Here is a 16,121-nt window from a genome sequence, read left to right as displayed (position 1 = left end):
AAAGGGGGAGGGAGGGACTGGTACTTTGCTGAAGGTGCTTTTAGGTAGTTATTAAGTATTCTTTGCAAAACCAACGAATGTTTTGCAACCTCTTGTTTAAGAGGACAGTATTTCATATACTAATTAATGAGATTGTCCTGAGTGTGTATGGTCTTGAGAACTTGAGTTCTCAAGAGTTGTAAAAGGGACAGGGAAAATGACGCAGGTGGTCTTAGAAGTTAAGTGATGTGAGGACCTGGTATGGGATTCAGATTATTTCAGCACAGTTGTTCAAGTGGTAACTTTGCTGTGCTTTAGTCTGTGAAGATCTGTGCATGCCTGTATGGCTACATAAAGGGATGACTAGTCCTCTGAGAACAGGAGGCATGCTGAGAATGTAACTTTCTTCAGCTTTATTACGCTCTTACAAATCCCAAACCATTTTCTGAGGTGTTGTCTTTTCAGTGTATAACAGAAATCGGTGACAGTTGTACTGTTGCTCAGTCTCCAGTGCCTGTGTGGTACTCTTACAAATTGTCAGCTTGTTTTGGTATCTTGGCCTTCAGTCTGCTTTGCTGAGAAACAATGAACAGTACTCTTCACAGACAGTTTTATCAGTTTTTCTTTGTTTAATGCTGTCCCATACTAAATAAACCGCATAGTAAGTCATTGCCAGTGTGCAGCTTTCTAGTTATTATTATAATATCATCTAGTTAATCGTTGGAAGTACTTAAGTTTTAGTAATAAAGAAATGTAGAGGTAAATGCAGTTACAATTCATTGCTTTGAATGAAGTGCCCTGATGTATTTCAAAGACAAGCTTTGAGCAGGAAAGATGCCTGAGTTCCAGCTCCGTTACCTTGAGATATTAGAAAGACAGTAGGCATGTGGATTTGCTGAGGGTTGCATAACAGCACAGGCACAGCCAGTTCTGCTTGAAAAAAGCAACTGGATAAACAACAGTCGATAGGAAGCATCGTTAATATTCAGGAATAGTACAGTACATTTAATTTGCATTTCCATATGTGATGGGTTAGGCTATATAGCTAATCTGTGTACAGTGGAGTGCTATTGTGGCTCTCCTGGTCAAGTTTGTGCCAACACAAAATGAGTAGAAGTGGCATTTGTAATACTCAGTGGCTTTCTGTAACACTTACAGTTTGATAGATTTGTGATAGTGTTTGGACTGTGCTAATATCCTGATGGGTTACATGGAGCGTAGGAGCTGTTGCAGTGGTATTAACAGAAAGCAATGACAACTTCAGTTGACTGGCAAGGTCTCCAAAAGCTGTGATAGAATACCCGTGTATGTATGATCTTAGCTGCGTAATTATAACTATCATTCCTGTCAAGTGAAGAGGGATCTCTGGATTTCCCTTCTAGTTGCAGTTATGTGGAGTTTGAGCCTTTTGATCTCTTATCTAATAGCTCAATTATGTACAAAAGATACTGCATGGAGAAAACCTAAGAGCTACCTGCGTAGTCCCTCTTCTAAATGTCAGTTCAAGGGAAGCAGGATTATGTTGTATTTGGCAGACCGTCTTCCTATAGTTCAAGAACCTGAGTGCTGTTGTGCACTGGTAACAAGTTTTACACTATGCAGAGCAAGATATTCAGGCAAATGCAGCTTTGCTCTGTAACTGGAAGTCAAAAGACAAATCGGTGTCTTTTGCCTGGAAAATCTAAGTTACCAGACTCTCCTCTTCCATGGTTGCAGGAAGGTTCATATTGGGAGGGACATCAGGAGTTCATCTTGTCCAAAAGTTCTACATAGCCTGCATTGAGAGGTGATTGCAGGGAATGGTTTTGACTGTTTTGTTTTGGTTGTCCCTGTCACATCCCAGGCCCCCACACCCCCGCCGACAATATCTGTAGGAGTGTCCTTGTTCATCTTTTGGATGTGTTCTAATGAAAAGTTTCTTCTGCTAACAAGGGAAGTGTCCTCAAATAGATTAGCACTAGAGGACTGTATGTTTGGGATATTCTTCCCTTCCCTTCCAGGTGTGGTATCTGTTAAGGTGTTCTGAGAGAACAGATGATATTCTGTGATAACTTGCAGTTATTGGCATTCCGAACAAGGTGGACAGCATTTGATCTCATTGTTTGCCCTGACATGTGCCTATTATTTTCACTTAATCATTCTATATAATTGAACCAATGCAGTTACTTCTTTTTCTTCCCCAACAAATTCCCTGTATTTTTTTAATGCTGAAAGTACTTTGAACTGATCCAGTGACTGGGAATCCTAGCTTCTGAAATCACGGTGCTTTTCTGGAGTACAGTTTCCCATTTTTTTCTTACTTGTCATTAAAGCCTGTTCCTCTTTTTGGCTAAAATCAAGTCTGTGTTTGTTATTGTCTACTAGAAAAGTAAATGCTTATTTGCTCAGAAGAGTTCCTCTGGCTCAGACTGCCCAGCTAATACCTTCTGTACTGTTACTGAAGGATCAGTGAGATGCATGTTGGAACAGCCCAAAGGTTGCACTGCCTTCCTTAGAGCAGTTTGAGAACTGGGGGTTAATGACTCCCCTCATGTAACTTCACACAGGAGAAAATGTGGCCCTGTTTTTTTGCTAGAGATAGTCTGTGATCTGCTGGATTAGTTCTCCCATTGTGTTTGGGTCTTTTAACCTTATTTTCTTTTTATATTCTGTGACTGCTGAAGGGTAATACATTTGCAGCACAGTGTGTTCCAAAGTGTGCAGAACCTGGCCCCGTCTTCAGCCAGCTGTCTGTTCCAAATGGAGACATCAGTTTTGTCCTGTGTGTAATTTTTAAATCTTACCTCATAAAAATTAAACTCTAAATTTAAAAATTGCCTACTAAAACCTAATCAAACCAGTCTTGATACTGTTCTTTCAAAGACCGTTTTCAAAATGGGAACATCAGGGTTTTCTGATGTGCTGCCTTGCTGTGAGACTTGGGATGATGACTGACTTGTATCTTGTCCAATCCCCGCCCCCCCCCCCCCCCCCTTTTTTTTCCCTAACCATGAGCCTTTTAGGCAGCAATTTTTTATTGTGCCAGATTTCCACTTGTCACACAATAATATGACCATTTAATTGACTGTATGATATTCATGCATTAACAGGGTCCTGCTCTCTTAATAGCTGCTGTCTATTTATGTTTTATGTGACTGAGGGAGAAAAGTATTATTTTGTTGGCAAAGAACAAAAGCTTTTTCTGTTTTGGTTTGTAGGTGGTATCTGATGGGATGGGGGATGGTTAGGTTGGATGCCTGTTTATTGCCAAGAGTTTGCCTCTGAACTCGGAAGGTAAAACTCGTAATCTAAGGCAAGTAAATATGTGCTGAGTTTAATGACATTCAATTGGTATTCGTTTTTCTACTTTTGCATAGGTTGGCTGAATTCATTAAAACTTTTGTTTGCTTTCTTCTGGGGTGGAGAGATAGGAGTTACAAGAGAAAAATATAATCAGGTGTTTAAAGTTCATTAAAATTATAAATTATATAATTATAAATATAAAAATTATAAAAATGTAAATAGAAATACAAACATTTTAAAAAAAGTTAAATTAAATTCCATTAAAAGCATGATGACTTGTGCCTTTCACTAGATTCACTAGTGATCTGCCATCTGTTTTTCTTTATTGTGGTGTCCTCGGTAGTTATGACTATTTTTAAAACTATTTCACTGGGAAAAAGGTATCTACAGTATGCCTCTAAAAAACCTTTAATTTCTAGCACAAAATCTGTTTGTAAACCAGAAGATATGAACTGCAGCAAAATAGATCTGACAGAGTACCTCTGTAAACACAAGGTCATATATCTTCCAGCAAAACACAGGTGACATATTTGCAGCTAGACTTTTTTTTTTTTTTTTAACATATAAACCTCTCTTCGAAAAAACCCACTGAGGAGTAGTACAGACCATGGTAGAAAGGATAGAAAGCAGGACCAACAGCTACACAGTGATTTAGAAAGCAAAACCCTGCAATTCCTTGGCTTCCCACATGCTGTGATTTAAGAGATTATTTTTTTTTGTTGTTTGTTTGCTTAGAGTAAAAATAAGCATTGGGAAGGAGAACTTTCCTTTAAATGGGAAGGAGAGATAATGATGTAGACAAAAGGCAAGCTGTTTGGTTTTGTCCTGAAATATTTTACCAGGGAAATAAGTTTTAAATGGTTTATACTAAAAAGTATAGGTTGTTACATTTTGTTACTTCTTTACTATCCCCTTTGCAAATTTTTGTACTAGTTTTATTGGTGGCTGGGCTAATTTTTGTAGATATTTTGCAGATAAACACATCTGTTTGGAAAAAGAATTGCAACAAAATAGAAAGGAAATTTGAGATTTAGCAAGCTTTAAGGATCTGGTTTGTAGACATGTTTGAAAGCAGGATGTTAAACTGATACTTAGGTTGTAAATCATGTTTGAACTGGCATTAAAATTTAAAAGTGATATTTGATCAATGGAGTAGACTCAGTGTTAATTTTTACAGAGCAGGCTTTATCAAAGCATGTTAAAAGGAAAACCTAGACAGTTCTAGCTATGAACTAAATTTTCTTCCTGTGAAATTTGTTGAGCAACAACTGTCAGAGCAATTGTCAGTATAATTTTGGCACACATTTTGAAAAGTCTATCTAGGAGTGGTTTTGGGGAAAGAATTTTTTGAGAAGTTCTTTTTTTTCATACTGAAGGAAAATGTGAATTAGACTTACAGCACAGGAGCTGATTGGAGTAAGTAGCTATTGCCTACTAGAACCAATCTAAATATTGAAAATTATGGCTTTCAATATTCATGTGGGATAATGGTCATGAGTAGCCCGGAACAGGAGCCCTTCATGTTTGTGTAAAATAATTTTATAAATGTCTCTTCAAAGCAGTGGGTAAACAGCATTTCATTTTAAGGTAGTAGCATACATTGTATGCAAGCATGTGGAGGAATGTATGATTCTTCTGTATTTGTCCTGCCGTGGACTTGACAAATGCAATTTTTGTATATGGTAAAATTGTTAGCTACAAAATTGGAATTGCTTTCTAATTTTAAGTGAAAGTTCTTAATCTGTCATAGATTTGAGCGCCCTATTTGATATTGAATATCAAAGAAGAATATTTTTGCTACAAAATGAACTAATCTAGGGAGTGTGCAGAAAGGGTACAATTTGGGGGTTTTTTTGAGATACTGTGGTTATTTAAGGTATATGAAGAATTTTTGTGTTGAATATTTCATTTACTGTACTACTGTATTTTTAGTGTGATTTTGTTTAGTAATTGCTATTTCTGTGACTAATTATTGGAGAATTGTAGCACTTTCCATGTTCGAAGTACTTTATTTTGAGCAGTGTTCTTAAAAGTGGCTGTTGATTTTTTATAACGTAAGACTTGAGATCTCAAATACGATGCCTTGTAGTTGCTTCTTGATAGGTGTCTAAAGTCACCCTTCAGCTTTGAAAATCTTGCCCTAGGGGCCATTTGTAGTGTCTGAGAGGGAGATGATACTGCAGATAAGAATAACTAATTGCTGGAGCCCACAGAGGAAAACTGTTAATTCTGAAATTAGAACTCTGTAGTCAGAACTGCAAAGGTATCTTAGTTCCTGCTTCTTTAGAGCAGTGGGGTGCTTTGCGAGTCACGGCAAAATACCAAACATCTAGGACCACAGATTACTGTCAAGGCTCAGCTTCTCTTAGACCTTTTGGACTTTACCATAATGCCTTGGGGGTTTTTTGGGGTTTTTTTTGGGGTGTTTTTTTTTTTTTTAGAAACTTTCAGAGAGTGTTGAATGGGCTTGCGAAGTTATTTGGGAGACACTAGGCATTTCTTTGAGATTGAGGCTTGCTTCTTAGAATCTGAATGTTAACTAAATTGCTTTCTTTATTAGAGTTGAAGAAACATTTATTGTAAAGGCTGTTTTCTGTCAAAAACATCTAAACAAAAGTATGACTGGATCTGTTCATTATTGCTAATTTTCGTAATCTGTGTGTCTGAGAATGAAGGGGGAGCATCCTAACATAAAGCAACAAATGAGGAAGGAGTGTGTTATAAGGTGTCTGGTTTAATTAAGTACATTGAATGCAAGAGAGTAAGAATTCTGATAATCCTGTACAAAAAAATGTGAAGGTTGGAATTCTGTTGAAGACAGTCACGAAAGAGTAGCTGTTGTAAAGCACTAGGTTTATCATATGAAGTCCAAAATGGAAATGGTTTATAAATACTGTTGAGTGTTACTGTATGGGAGGATAACAAAGCTGTTTCCTTAATTGATGCAAAGTTGGGCTGTTTTAAAATTAAGCAGTGTACCTAAATCTCTGTTAAAATTCTTCACTACTAACGGAGACCAGACATGTCTTAAGTCTTTGAGAGTGGTATGTTAGAAAGCCTAACTTGCCTGCTCAGGTTGCTGTTCCTTTCTGATTTTATTGATGTTACAAGACCAGTAAGTTTGGCATCAGTCACTGAGTAGAGAAACTGGCACAGGGAAGTATGTTAGCAGTGAATGAGGCTAGTTTAGCTTGCTTGTTTTTGCAGATAAATAAACAGAAAATAGATACTATTTTTTTTTAATTTAAACTAGGGACTTCTCCAAGTTATTTTTGTGGGCATTTTGACAAAAGGTAAAATAAGAACAACTTGAGCTGTATGTAACCAGGACTTCATTCTGAGCACCAGTAAAACCATTCTAAATGCAGTACTTCACATTTTTTTCAACATTATTAAAGGAAGAATTATTGCTTTATGATTTCTCAGGCCTTGTTTCCTAGTGTTTGTTTTCACACAGTAATGTAGACTGGTTGTAGGTCTTTTAGGAGGTTACAGCATAGCTTACTATCAGATACTTTAAACAACTGTAGATACAGCAAGCAGGAAAAGGAAGTTGCATGAGTAGTGCATGGCTTTTAGTACTGTTTTACTTCTTTACTGCAGTGATACTTAAAAGAGGAGGGACAAATTGCATGACACTGTGTAAACCTCAGGGTGCTTCAGCTGATTCACAGCTTTAGTTGTTAGAGCAGTGTTCAAAATTGCTGTGAGAGGCTGTTTCTTCCTTCAAGCTAACCTTTGATACAACAAATTCAGTTTGACTCCTGCCCGGTTATATGACTGAAAGAATTATTGGCTGACTGTTTTGAGTACAAATTCACACAGACTTCTGAAAATGTGCATGGAGTGTGAATAGATCATCTTATCTGACAAAAGGAAAACTATTCCATGTACATTGAGGAAAAAAAATGAAAGCAAGAAAATCCATTTCCTCAAAACACCTTTCATCAAAATATAGCTTGGCAGCAGTGTAATAGCAGACTTTTGGGCTATCTGCCAGGAAATGTGGCGTCCTGTTTCTGTGGCCATGGTTGGTCAGTCAGCCAGTCACCTCCCAAGGAAAAATGCTTCTGAGACTTGAAGTTTTTTCTGTTTGAGTTTTATTAACTAGTACGTGATGTCCAAAGGGCTTTTGGGGGAACTACTACTTTCCCTAGCAGTGTTCAGTGTGGTTTTTGGAAGGAGGAAGAGATGCTAATTGAGACTTCCTTCTTTCAAGCTCCTTTCACTGAAAACTGGTCACGTAACAGAAGTTCTTTTAGCAAATACAATTTTGCGCTTTTTTCTTGTAAAAGCTGTGAATGATGAATAAGAAACTCTGGGAGATCATGTTAAAGTGTACTGGCTTTGTGTAAATCGTAAGCAAAAATTACTTGTGCGATGATTTGTAATTATTGATGTATGTATTGCAAAGCTTGAAACAGCAATTGATTTGTGATGTGCTGGTCACGTGTCACTAATCCCAGCTGAAAGGTCTGCGGATTTCTGCTGTCTTGCTTAACAGTGCTGTATGGTGCGTGGGGAGGGCGTATGTGCATGCTGCCGTAAGTTAATAGTGGTATTGAAGAAATAAGAGTCTGCGGTGGATGGGGTATATTATATCAACAAGTTGACTGAGAGAGCATTTTTTTTTACTTTGTTTATGCTCGAAAGTGTTGGGAGGGAAGTCTCATTCTTTGCACAGTTCTTTTTCATAGTAGTGCTTCTCATTTGATTACTCCGTTTCTCCAGTTGGCTAATTCATTGTCCATGCTAATAATGCTTTCCCAGCAGCAATATAAAACTCTTCTGCAGTGAACCCTTTTGTTACATCACCGGGCTTTTGGCATGACCATGCAGTTATTCTAGGGATCTGATACATTTTAAAACCCCCAAAACAACTGGGAAAGCGGTGGGGGTTCAGTTGAATCAGTTTTCTAGTCCACTTCGCCGTATGGCTGCATGGGCAGTTCTAGCACAGTGGTGGAGATGGAGACAAAATGTAGGAAGGAGTTATTTGGAAGAGCAGTGGCTGTTGATGACTGTTTCTTTCATGAAAGAAATAGCATAAAATTGCAGAAATTTCTCCTCAGTTCCCCAGGATATGTTTTCTATGCTGTTTTAAAGGAGCCTAATTATTACACAGAGGATGTCTTTGTCTAACTTTTAGAACACTAACAAAATCAGTGCTGAAGAGGTTTAGTAAAAATTACTCGGGCTTTAGTTAGAGTCGTTACAAACTTATAAAAAAGCGGAATCACTGCTTGCTTTCTTTCTTCCCTGCACACCTCCCCCCCTCAAAAAAAAAGTTATTCAGGTTTGCGCTTTATAAATCAGTCTCACTCAAACATCTGTGTGTTCTTTGTGAATGGCGTTCATTTAAACTATTTTCAAAACCAAACGTGTCAAGTTTATTTGGGTGCAAAATTTCAGTTGGGGAGGATTAAATATGAGAGCTGTATTCCAGGGGTAGATAATGCCTGGTCTATGTTGATAAATCAGCTGAATGGCTCAACTTTAGCCAATAAATCTAGATTTAATTTGCAGCATGAAGGGGGAGGGGGGAAATCAGATCAGTTCACTTTATCTTATGGTCAAATTTTATTTCATTTACAGTTTGTTCATGTAATACACCTGATGAAGAAGTCTTAACTATCAGGGTTTGTTATAAAATCATCTTTCTTTGTTACAAAGTCAATGCGCTATGCACTTAAGTAGAAATCACTTCACTAGGTAACTGCAGAAAACCTAACTTATTGAAAGGCATTTGTGAGAACTGAATCTTTTTTGCAAGGCTCCAAACTGAATTTAGGGATTCTCTGCTCATGCTGTTCAGCTGCAGAAATCCTTTGACAAGGGCATGTTACCCTAGTTTCGCAACTGAGTTTGATAATGGCATTAGAAAGAGAAAGAACTGTCTAATAATTGAAATGAGGAAACTGCTTTCTGCACCTCTTTGTCGGCTTGTGTATAGATACTATGCAAAATCCCTTCACTGGGCAGAAATTTGGACTGAAATCAGTTTTGTGTCAGGAGCAGGATTGTTGAGTAGCCAGCCCCATAGTTACATAAAAGTTAAAGGCATTTCAGTTCTTAAACAATTAAGTTCAATGTCTGTGCAGAATTTTCCTTTGAGATGTGTAATTAAAATATCTCTGGAAGACATGCTTGGTTGCGGTTTTACCAGCTAATTATGTGGTGACAGGGTTGTTGGGTAAATTCAAATCATCTTACATAGATACAAACATGAAACTTGGGAAATCTGAGTTCTATTCCCAGGTCTGGCACTTACTTCCTGCTGTGACTACAGTCAAGTCACTGAGGTTGTCAAGATTGTCTCCTTTTCCAGACATAGCTCTGACAACTGAAGGGGTTCTTGTCCCCAGCCTGCCTGGCTTGTGCATTGCAATCTGTGTAGACCTGCTGACTGCACAGCTTTTGCACTTTCTCCATGGTAAATTTCAACAAAACAGAGTTAAAAGTATATAGACTGCAATTTTAAGCTGTTCTAGCTACGAAGCTGCACCTGTAAACTCATATGGCCTGAGGTTCTGTTTTGGAAAACCAGATTCCTTGCTTTTACGCATCGAATGGTTTGGGTTGGAAGGGACCTTAAAGGTCATCTAGTTCCAACCCCCTGCCACGGGCAGGGACACCTTCCAGCAGATCAGAGTGCCCAAAGCCCCAGCCACCCCAGCCCTGAACGCTGCCAGGGATGGGGCACCCACAGCTGCTCTGGGCAACCTCTTCCAGTGTCTCACCACCCCTGCAGTAAAGAATTTCTTCCTGATGTCTAATCGAAATCTGCCTTCTCTCAGCTTAAAGCCATCACCCGTTGTCCTATTGCTACATGCCCTTGTAAAAAGCCCCCCTCCAGCTTTCTCGCAGTACCCCTTTAGGACTGGAAGGCTGATGCTCTAAGGTGTCCCTGGAGCCTTCCCTTCTCCAGGCTGAACAACCCCAACTCTCAGCCTGTCTTCCCAGGAGAGGTGCTCCAGCCCCCGATCATCTTTGTGGCCTCCTCTGGGCTCGCTCCAACAGGTCCATGTCCTTGTTATGTTGTGGGACCCAGAGCTGAATGCAGTGCTCCAGGTGGGGCCTCGTGAGAGCTGGGTGGAGGGGGAGAATCGCCTCCCTTGGTGCTGGTCACGCTTCTTTTGATGCAGCCCAGATTTGGTTGGCTTTCTGGGCTGCGAGTGCACATTGTTTGGCCATATTGAGCTTTTGCCCACCAGCATCCACAAGTCCTTCTCCTCAGGGCTGTGTTGAGTCTGTTTCAGCAGAGGTGTTCTCCTCTGGTGGAAGTGCTTGTGCAGTTAGGCTTGAGTTGTATGGAGGTCTGTACTCTTTGTAATAAAAATGTCATTAAACTCATCAGCTTTCAGGTGCTCAGATAGATGGCCTAAAAAGGGCATTTAAATACTTTGAAAAAAATTCAGTGATACCCTAGTCACTCTGAAATTATTCATTTATCTTTCAATAACTTTCAGCAAGTGGTATGGAGATTAGCATTTATCACCATCAGAACCCAGTCACTTTCTTTGCTTTTTCTGTTTTTTCCCTGCTTTACATCTGTTTGATTTAGAGTGGGATTTTTTCAGGCTGTAGAATGTGACTTTCCAAAGTGAGGATGTCTGGCATTTTGTGAGTGCCAGACATTTTCTGAGGTAGAAACGAGCTCTGTACCTAGTCTTACTAACTAAGCACGCTTTTTCTTGCTTGCAAAACACTTCTATTGTGGCATCTTCTGGATTGATTTAGAAATAATGTGTCACTAACATCAGATATCTAAAATGGTTCTGCCACAAACATTGTTCTCTTTTTGAATTGTGTCAGCATTAAACAGGTACATTTTTTTTCATCTTAACTTTCATGGTTGTATTTCATAAAATTGTGAACAGTTCCTTTCTTTTTGCTTTTGGCATCCTATATATTTTTTCCCGTCCTTTCCTGTCTACTTTCTGTCTCCCGGCTCCACTCTAAACAAGCTTTCACACTAGAGCATGTGACAAGAGCAGCCTTCCACTGCTTGTCATCTAAAGTTTATTCTCCTTCAAACCTGTTCAAAAAATCCCCCCTCCTTTCTTTTCTTTATCCCTTCTTTCTTCTGGACCTCTTTATTTCTGAAGCAGAATGTTTCTGTAGTAATGATACCAAATACAAAAATTTCTATTTTTGAGAGTTTTTAAAAATTATTCCTTTACTTTAAAATTACACTGTCCTGAATGTGAAAGTACCTAATGCCCTGTGTTAGAGATATGAATGGGTTAAAGAAAATTCTTGATTGGTTATCCAACCACTTTTTATGTAGCTCATTGTGCTCGCTGTTCATCATCCTCTGTATACATTTAATTAATATGGAAGTATCTTCTGTTGGAGTGCTGTGGAGTGTCGGTTTTTGACGTGAATCAAGGTCTGAGCCTGGTATAACAAGTGGAGCAACACAACTGCAAAGGTAGTTTCCTCACCTCTGGTAGTGGAATTTGTGTAATGTCCTTTCTAGCTATTTTATCGGTTGTCCTTTTGCTTGGCATCGAAGAACAGGGAGACTGTGTATACAGTACAAAATCAGTTCCAAGATTAGGAAAGTGTGATGCTGATGCTGAAATCACTGCTTCCCAGGCAATCATTGATTCCCTATTGAACAACTTAACAGTGCCAAATTTAATTTCACTAGTTTGTTCCATGTCTTAAAACTTTCTGGGTTTTATTTTTGTAATGTTCTTGGCCTGTTATCTGAATGTTTACTGGTTTACTGTCTTGCTTGTTGTCTTTTGCCATCACCTGCTTCTCCAGGTCAGAACATTACAGCTAGGAAGGGTTCTGGTGAGTCATGTAGCCCCAGGGAAGGCTCAATTAAAGATAGACTTGAATGACCTAGATATAAGCCCTTGTGTTACAGAGACATTGCAGCCTTCCCATGCAGCTTATTTTGGTTTTTAATTACTCCTTTCCATAAGAAAATAATACATTTGTTTTTCCAGTATCCAAACTTAAGATTTCCTAGTGGCAACTTCAGCCTACTTCTGTTCTTCTTTGTCCTTCAGATTACCCCTTTTCTCAGCAGAACAGTCTTTTATATTGGAAGATGTGCTAATATATCCTCAGTTTCCTCTCCTCTAGGCTAAATGACTCTAATTTGTTTGCTCTTTGCTTTTTAGATTGTTCAGCCTTGCATTCTATGTCATGTTCTCAGGTTCTCTTGTGGCTCATGTTCCACTCCTCTGGATGCTGTCCAGTTGATTCACAGTGCTTCTGCTGTGGCTCCCACTCCTCCTCCAGCCTGCTTAGTACTGAAGGCCTTTTTCTCAATGGAATGACACTACTGACACACATTCAGCCTGTGATGAGCTATAACCTTTTGATCTTTTTCTACAGAGCTCCTAGATGGCTTTTATTCTCTTTTTGTAGATGCAGTTGGTTGTGTCTAACTGCTGTATCTTTCAGTCTTCTGTGTGTCTGTTTCGTCCAGGTGATTTTATTTTTTTTTCTTGTCATTTGGTGTTCTTGCAGTCCTGAGGTGGTGTGTCACCTGCAATTTCAATACCTGTATTCCCCTTCTTACAGAGGCGGTTGATGAAAAATCTGACCATTAGACCTGAAACAGGACTTTTAATTCAAGGGACCTTACTCAGATCTTCTGTTTTGGCAGGAAGCTATTGATAAGTATTTCTGAGTATCTTTTGGGTTTTTTTTAATGAATTTGCTTTCAGTGTTGCTACCGCTTATGTATGAATTGGTAGTAATGGCAGGAAATCACATCTGAGGTTAGACAAAATGTTCGTTCTTGGAGATAGAACTTGTTTGGAAAAATACCATTGTCTAGTCAGATGCATATAGTTTTGTTTTTAAGCTGGTGAGAATCTTTTCAAAATCGAGTTATCACAGCATACTAGTATGACTTGTCTTGATCTTTTTATTTTTTTCATAATAGTTTTATTAGGGTTATCATGAGCCTGACTGTGAGGTTTTGTAATTTAGATGTGTTTTCATTGCCATTTGTGTTTCTTTTTTAAGTTTCAAAGGGCTTCAGGTTTGTATGATGACAAGTATTCTGTATCTTTTTTGAGACTTAAAATTTTTTCTTTCATTTTTCAGAATGAGTACACAACCTCGAAATTGAGATTTATTTTTTCCTCAGTTTTTGAAAATTCTCTGGACACAGCAGACTTCAATTTACACGTTAAATTTGTTTGCCTAAATAGCAAATTTAAATTTAAATTCCTAAATAGCAAAAACTGCTATTCTAGAATTGCTGGTTGATATCTGGGTATCATCTTTCAGCACAAAGATAACTATTTTGCAAAACTACAGTTAATAAAAATATTATCTCTTTATCATCTTTATTTTGTGTTTTAGGGTTTTGACCCACCTCACCAAAGCGATACAAGAACTATTTATATAGCAAATCGTTTTCCCCAGCATGGCCACTATGTTCCTCAGAAGTTTGCAGACAACAGAATCATATCATCCAAGGTAAGGAATCGTAACCCCTCAGTATGTTACATATGAAGTTGTGTAGCAAATGTGGATGTATTATGTCTAATGGTGCAGATACAATATTCAAAATTAAACAATCTCTATAAACTTTTTTGAGGAAGAAGCTAAGCTGCTGCTTATGTAGTCTTTCTCTTGCTCTCATTCCTCTTTTGAAGAACCTGACTAACTACAGAACAGTTAAGCATGTTGGTCAGAATTTCTGAAGAAAAGCAGGTTTTAAACTGGTGTTGCCCATGTCTGGATGTGGTGCACAGAACCACTGAAAAGAGGGGATGAAGCTGGTTGTGAGGATTTGTAAAATAGCCAAATTGTAAGCTAGTACTCTGCATAAAATAAATTGGCAATGGACTGCAATTGCAGGTTCCCTCCTAGTGTGACCTTGGATTGGAACCAATAGAACTGATGGTGGGGATGTGTCTTGTCGCTGTAGTGTAGGACAGAAAGTTACAGCTGCAAGAATTGATTTCTACTCTGCTACTCAGGGTACAAGCAATTGGGTATGACTCCTATCTGCTCCTCCTATCCCAGTTGGTATGAGAACTTTTAAAGCACTGACTGTAAAGGCAATACAGTTGCTACCCCTGCTTCCTTGCGATGTGTACTTAAAAATTGGATACAGCAGGTTTTTTGTGGGAGTAGGGCAAGACCAGAGGAAGGTTTGGGGAGAGGAGAAATGGAAAATGAGAAGATTTAGGTTAAGAGAGTTCAGTGGGAGTGGAACTGAATTTTATTGAAAAATGGTTCAGTATGTTATAATTGTTCTTGCTCTCTCCCTTTTTTCCCTTCAGTATACAGTATGGAATTTTGTTCCAAAAAACTTATTCGAGCAGTTCAGAAGAGTAGCCAACTTTTATTTTCTGATTATATTTTTGGTTCAGGTAAGTTGAATACTACTCATGAAATTGCAATTTATTTGTAAATTCTGCCACCTATTTTTGTCTTACGAATTTAACTTTTCTACTTACGTATTCTGTCTATAAAAAGAACACATTTCCAGTTTGTCTGGGAAAATAACTTAAAAAATAATTATGTCCAAATTAAAGTACTGTCCTTAGGTTTTTATCTTTATGAATGCTAATATATTAAAGTGTACAGCTTCAAAGTCCATTGCACTGCCAGCACAGGGATTCAATTGTCTGCCTCAAAATACTATTTTAAATCTATTAAGTTAGTAATAAAATTCCAGATATGCTTTTTGATTTTTATGGACATTGGTGGTGTTTGAATAAACCAGGAGTTCTACTCTATGCATTTTTAACCGCTTCTTGGACATTAGTGTGCAGAAATGCAGACATTCACATTCACTTGCATCAAATTGTGCGGTATGCTTGCTCTTGAGCTAAGCATAGATTAGTGTGTACTCTCATTGCAGCTGGAATCTTGCTTTTGTAAATCAATGCATTATTGTCACACAGTTCTAACATCCTAAAATTCAATTTGTTAGATAAAATGAACACATAAACAATTACAGCTAGGATTGACAGACTGTCAGTTTTGAAGGCATCATTTAGTGCCGTTGTTGATAAAGTATAGGTCAGAAATATTACTGTGGATTTTATAGCAGAGTATATTTCTTCTAATTAAGAACATCCACAAGTATATTATGACAGTCTGTAAACTTTCTGTGATTTTTGCACCTCTGACTCTCTAGTTGTACTTGAATTCTGTTGAGCTATTGCAGACTTAGTAGATGAAGGATAAGTGGGAGAAAGGTTGTAAGGAGAGATAGTAACTTTTGAAAAAAAACAGTACCTGAGACAGAGACAAGATTTTGGGGTACACAGACTTTTTTTTTCTTTATGATATAGAATGCTTTGAACATGTGGAGCCCTCCACAGTGATTAACCGACATTTACAGTATGCATCTGAAAAAGATGGTACCGCATTTGACAAAAACACTAAGAATTCCTAAGATTTGTCTGTGATTGTGCAAGGTATCATTAGCAAGGTCGGTTCTGCAATTTTTAATCCGTGCCTGCTGTGTCCCTTGCTCTTGTTCTTTCCCATTTAGAAAGAATGAACTTTCTAATAGGCTGGAAATTCCTGTGTTAGGAGTTATTAAAGTCACATATTTCTAACTTCGTCTAACAGAATGTGTTGCCCATCCCATCTTCCTAGTTAAGCATATTGACTTTGTTGTTCCTGTTACGATATTTCATGCAGTTTAATATACTGTATCATGAGGAAGATGGGAGCATGCTGGAGAAGGAACGTTTATGTTCCTTAAAGTAACCACAGATGGTGTTGCATTTGTAAAGCTTTTCTTTCTTTTTAATGCAAATTTACCTCTGTAGTTCAAGTCTGAGTCACATTCCTTTCAAACTCTTAGACTTCAGTAATACCTGAACACGATATCCATGAACAAATACAGATCTAAAGGC

General features: G+C 38.2%; 1 protein-coding gene across 6 annotated transcripts in view; it reads left to right on the top strand.

Moving 5' to 3' along the window:
* The window catches only part of ATP11B (ATPase phospholipid transporting 11B (putative)), a 72,859-nt gene that overhangs the window by 2,595 nt on the left and 54,143 nt on the right, over positions 1–16,121 (top strand). For all 6 annotated transcript variants that reach the window (XM_055723683.1, XM_055723686.1, XM_055723685.1 and 3 more), the window contains exons 2-3: positions 13,600–13,716; positions 14,529–14,618. In XM_055723683.1, coding sequence (XP_055579658.1) covers positions 13,600–13,716; positions 14,529–14,618 — 207 coding nt within the window. The remainder of the gene's footprint in view (positions 1–13,599; positions 13,717–14,528; positions 14,619–16,121) is intronic.

The sequence above is a fragment of the Falco cherrug genome, chromosome 11 (assembly GCF_023634085.1).
Source record: "Falco cherrug isolate bFalChe1 chromosome 11, bFalChe1.pri, whole genome shotgun sequence".
Lineage (NCBI taxonomy): Eukaryota > Metazoa > Chordata > Aves > Falconiformes > Falconidae > Falco > Falco cherrug.
This window is presented reverse-complemented; position numbering and strand designations above follow the sequence as displayed.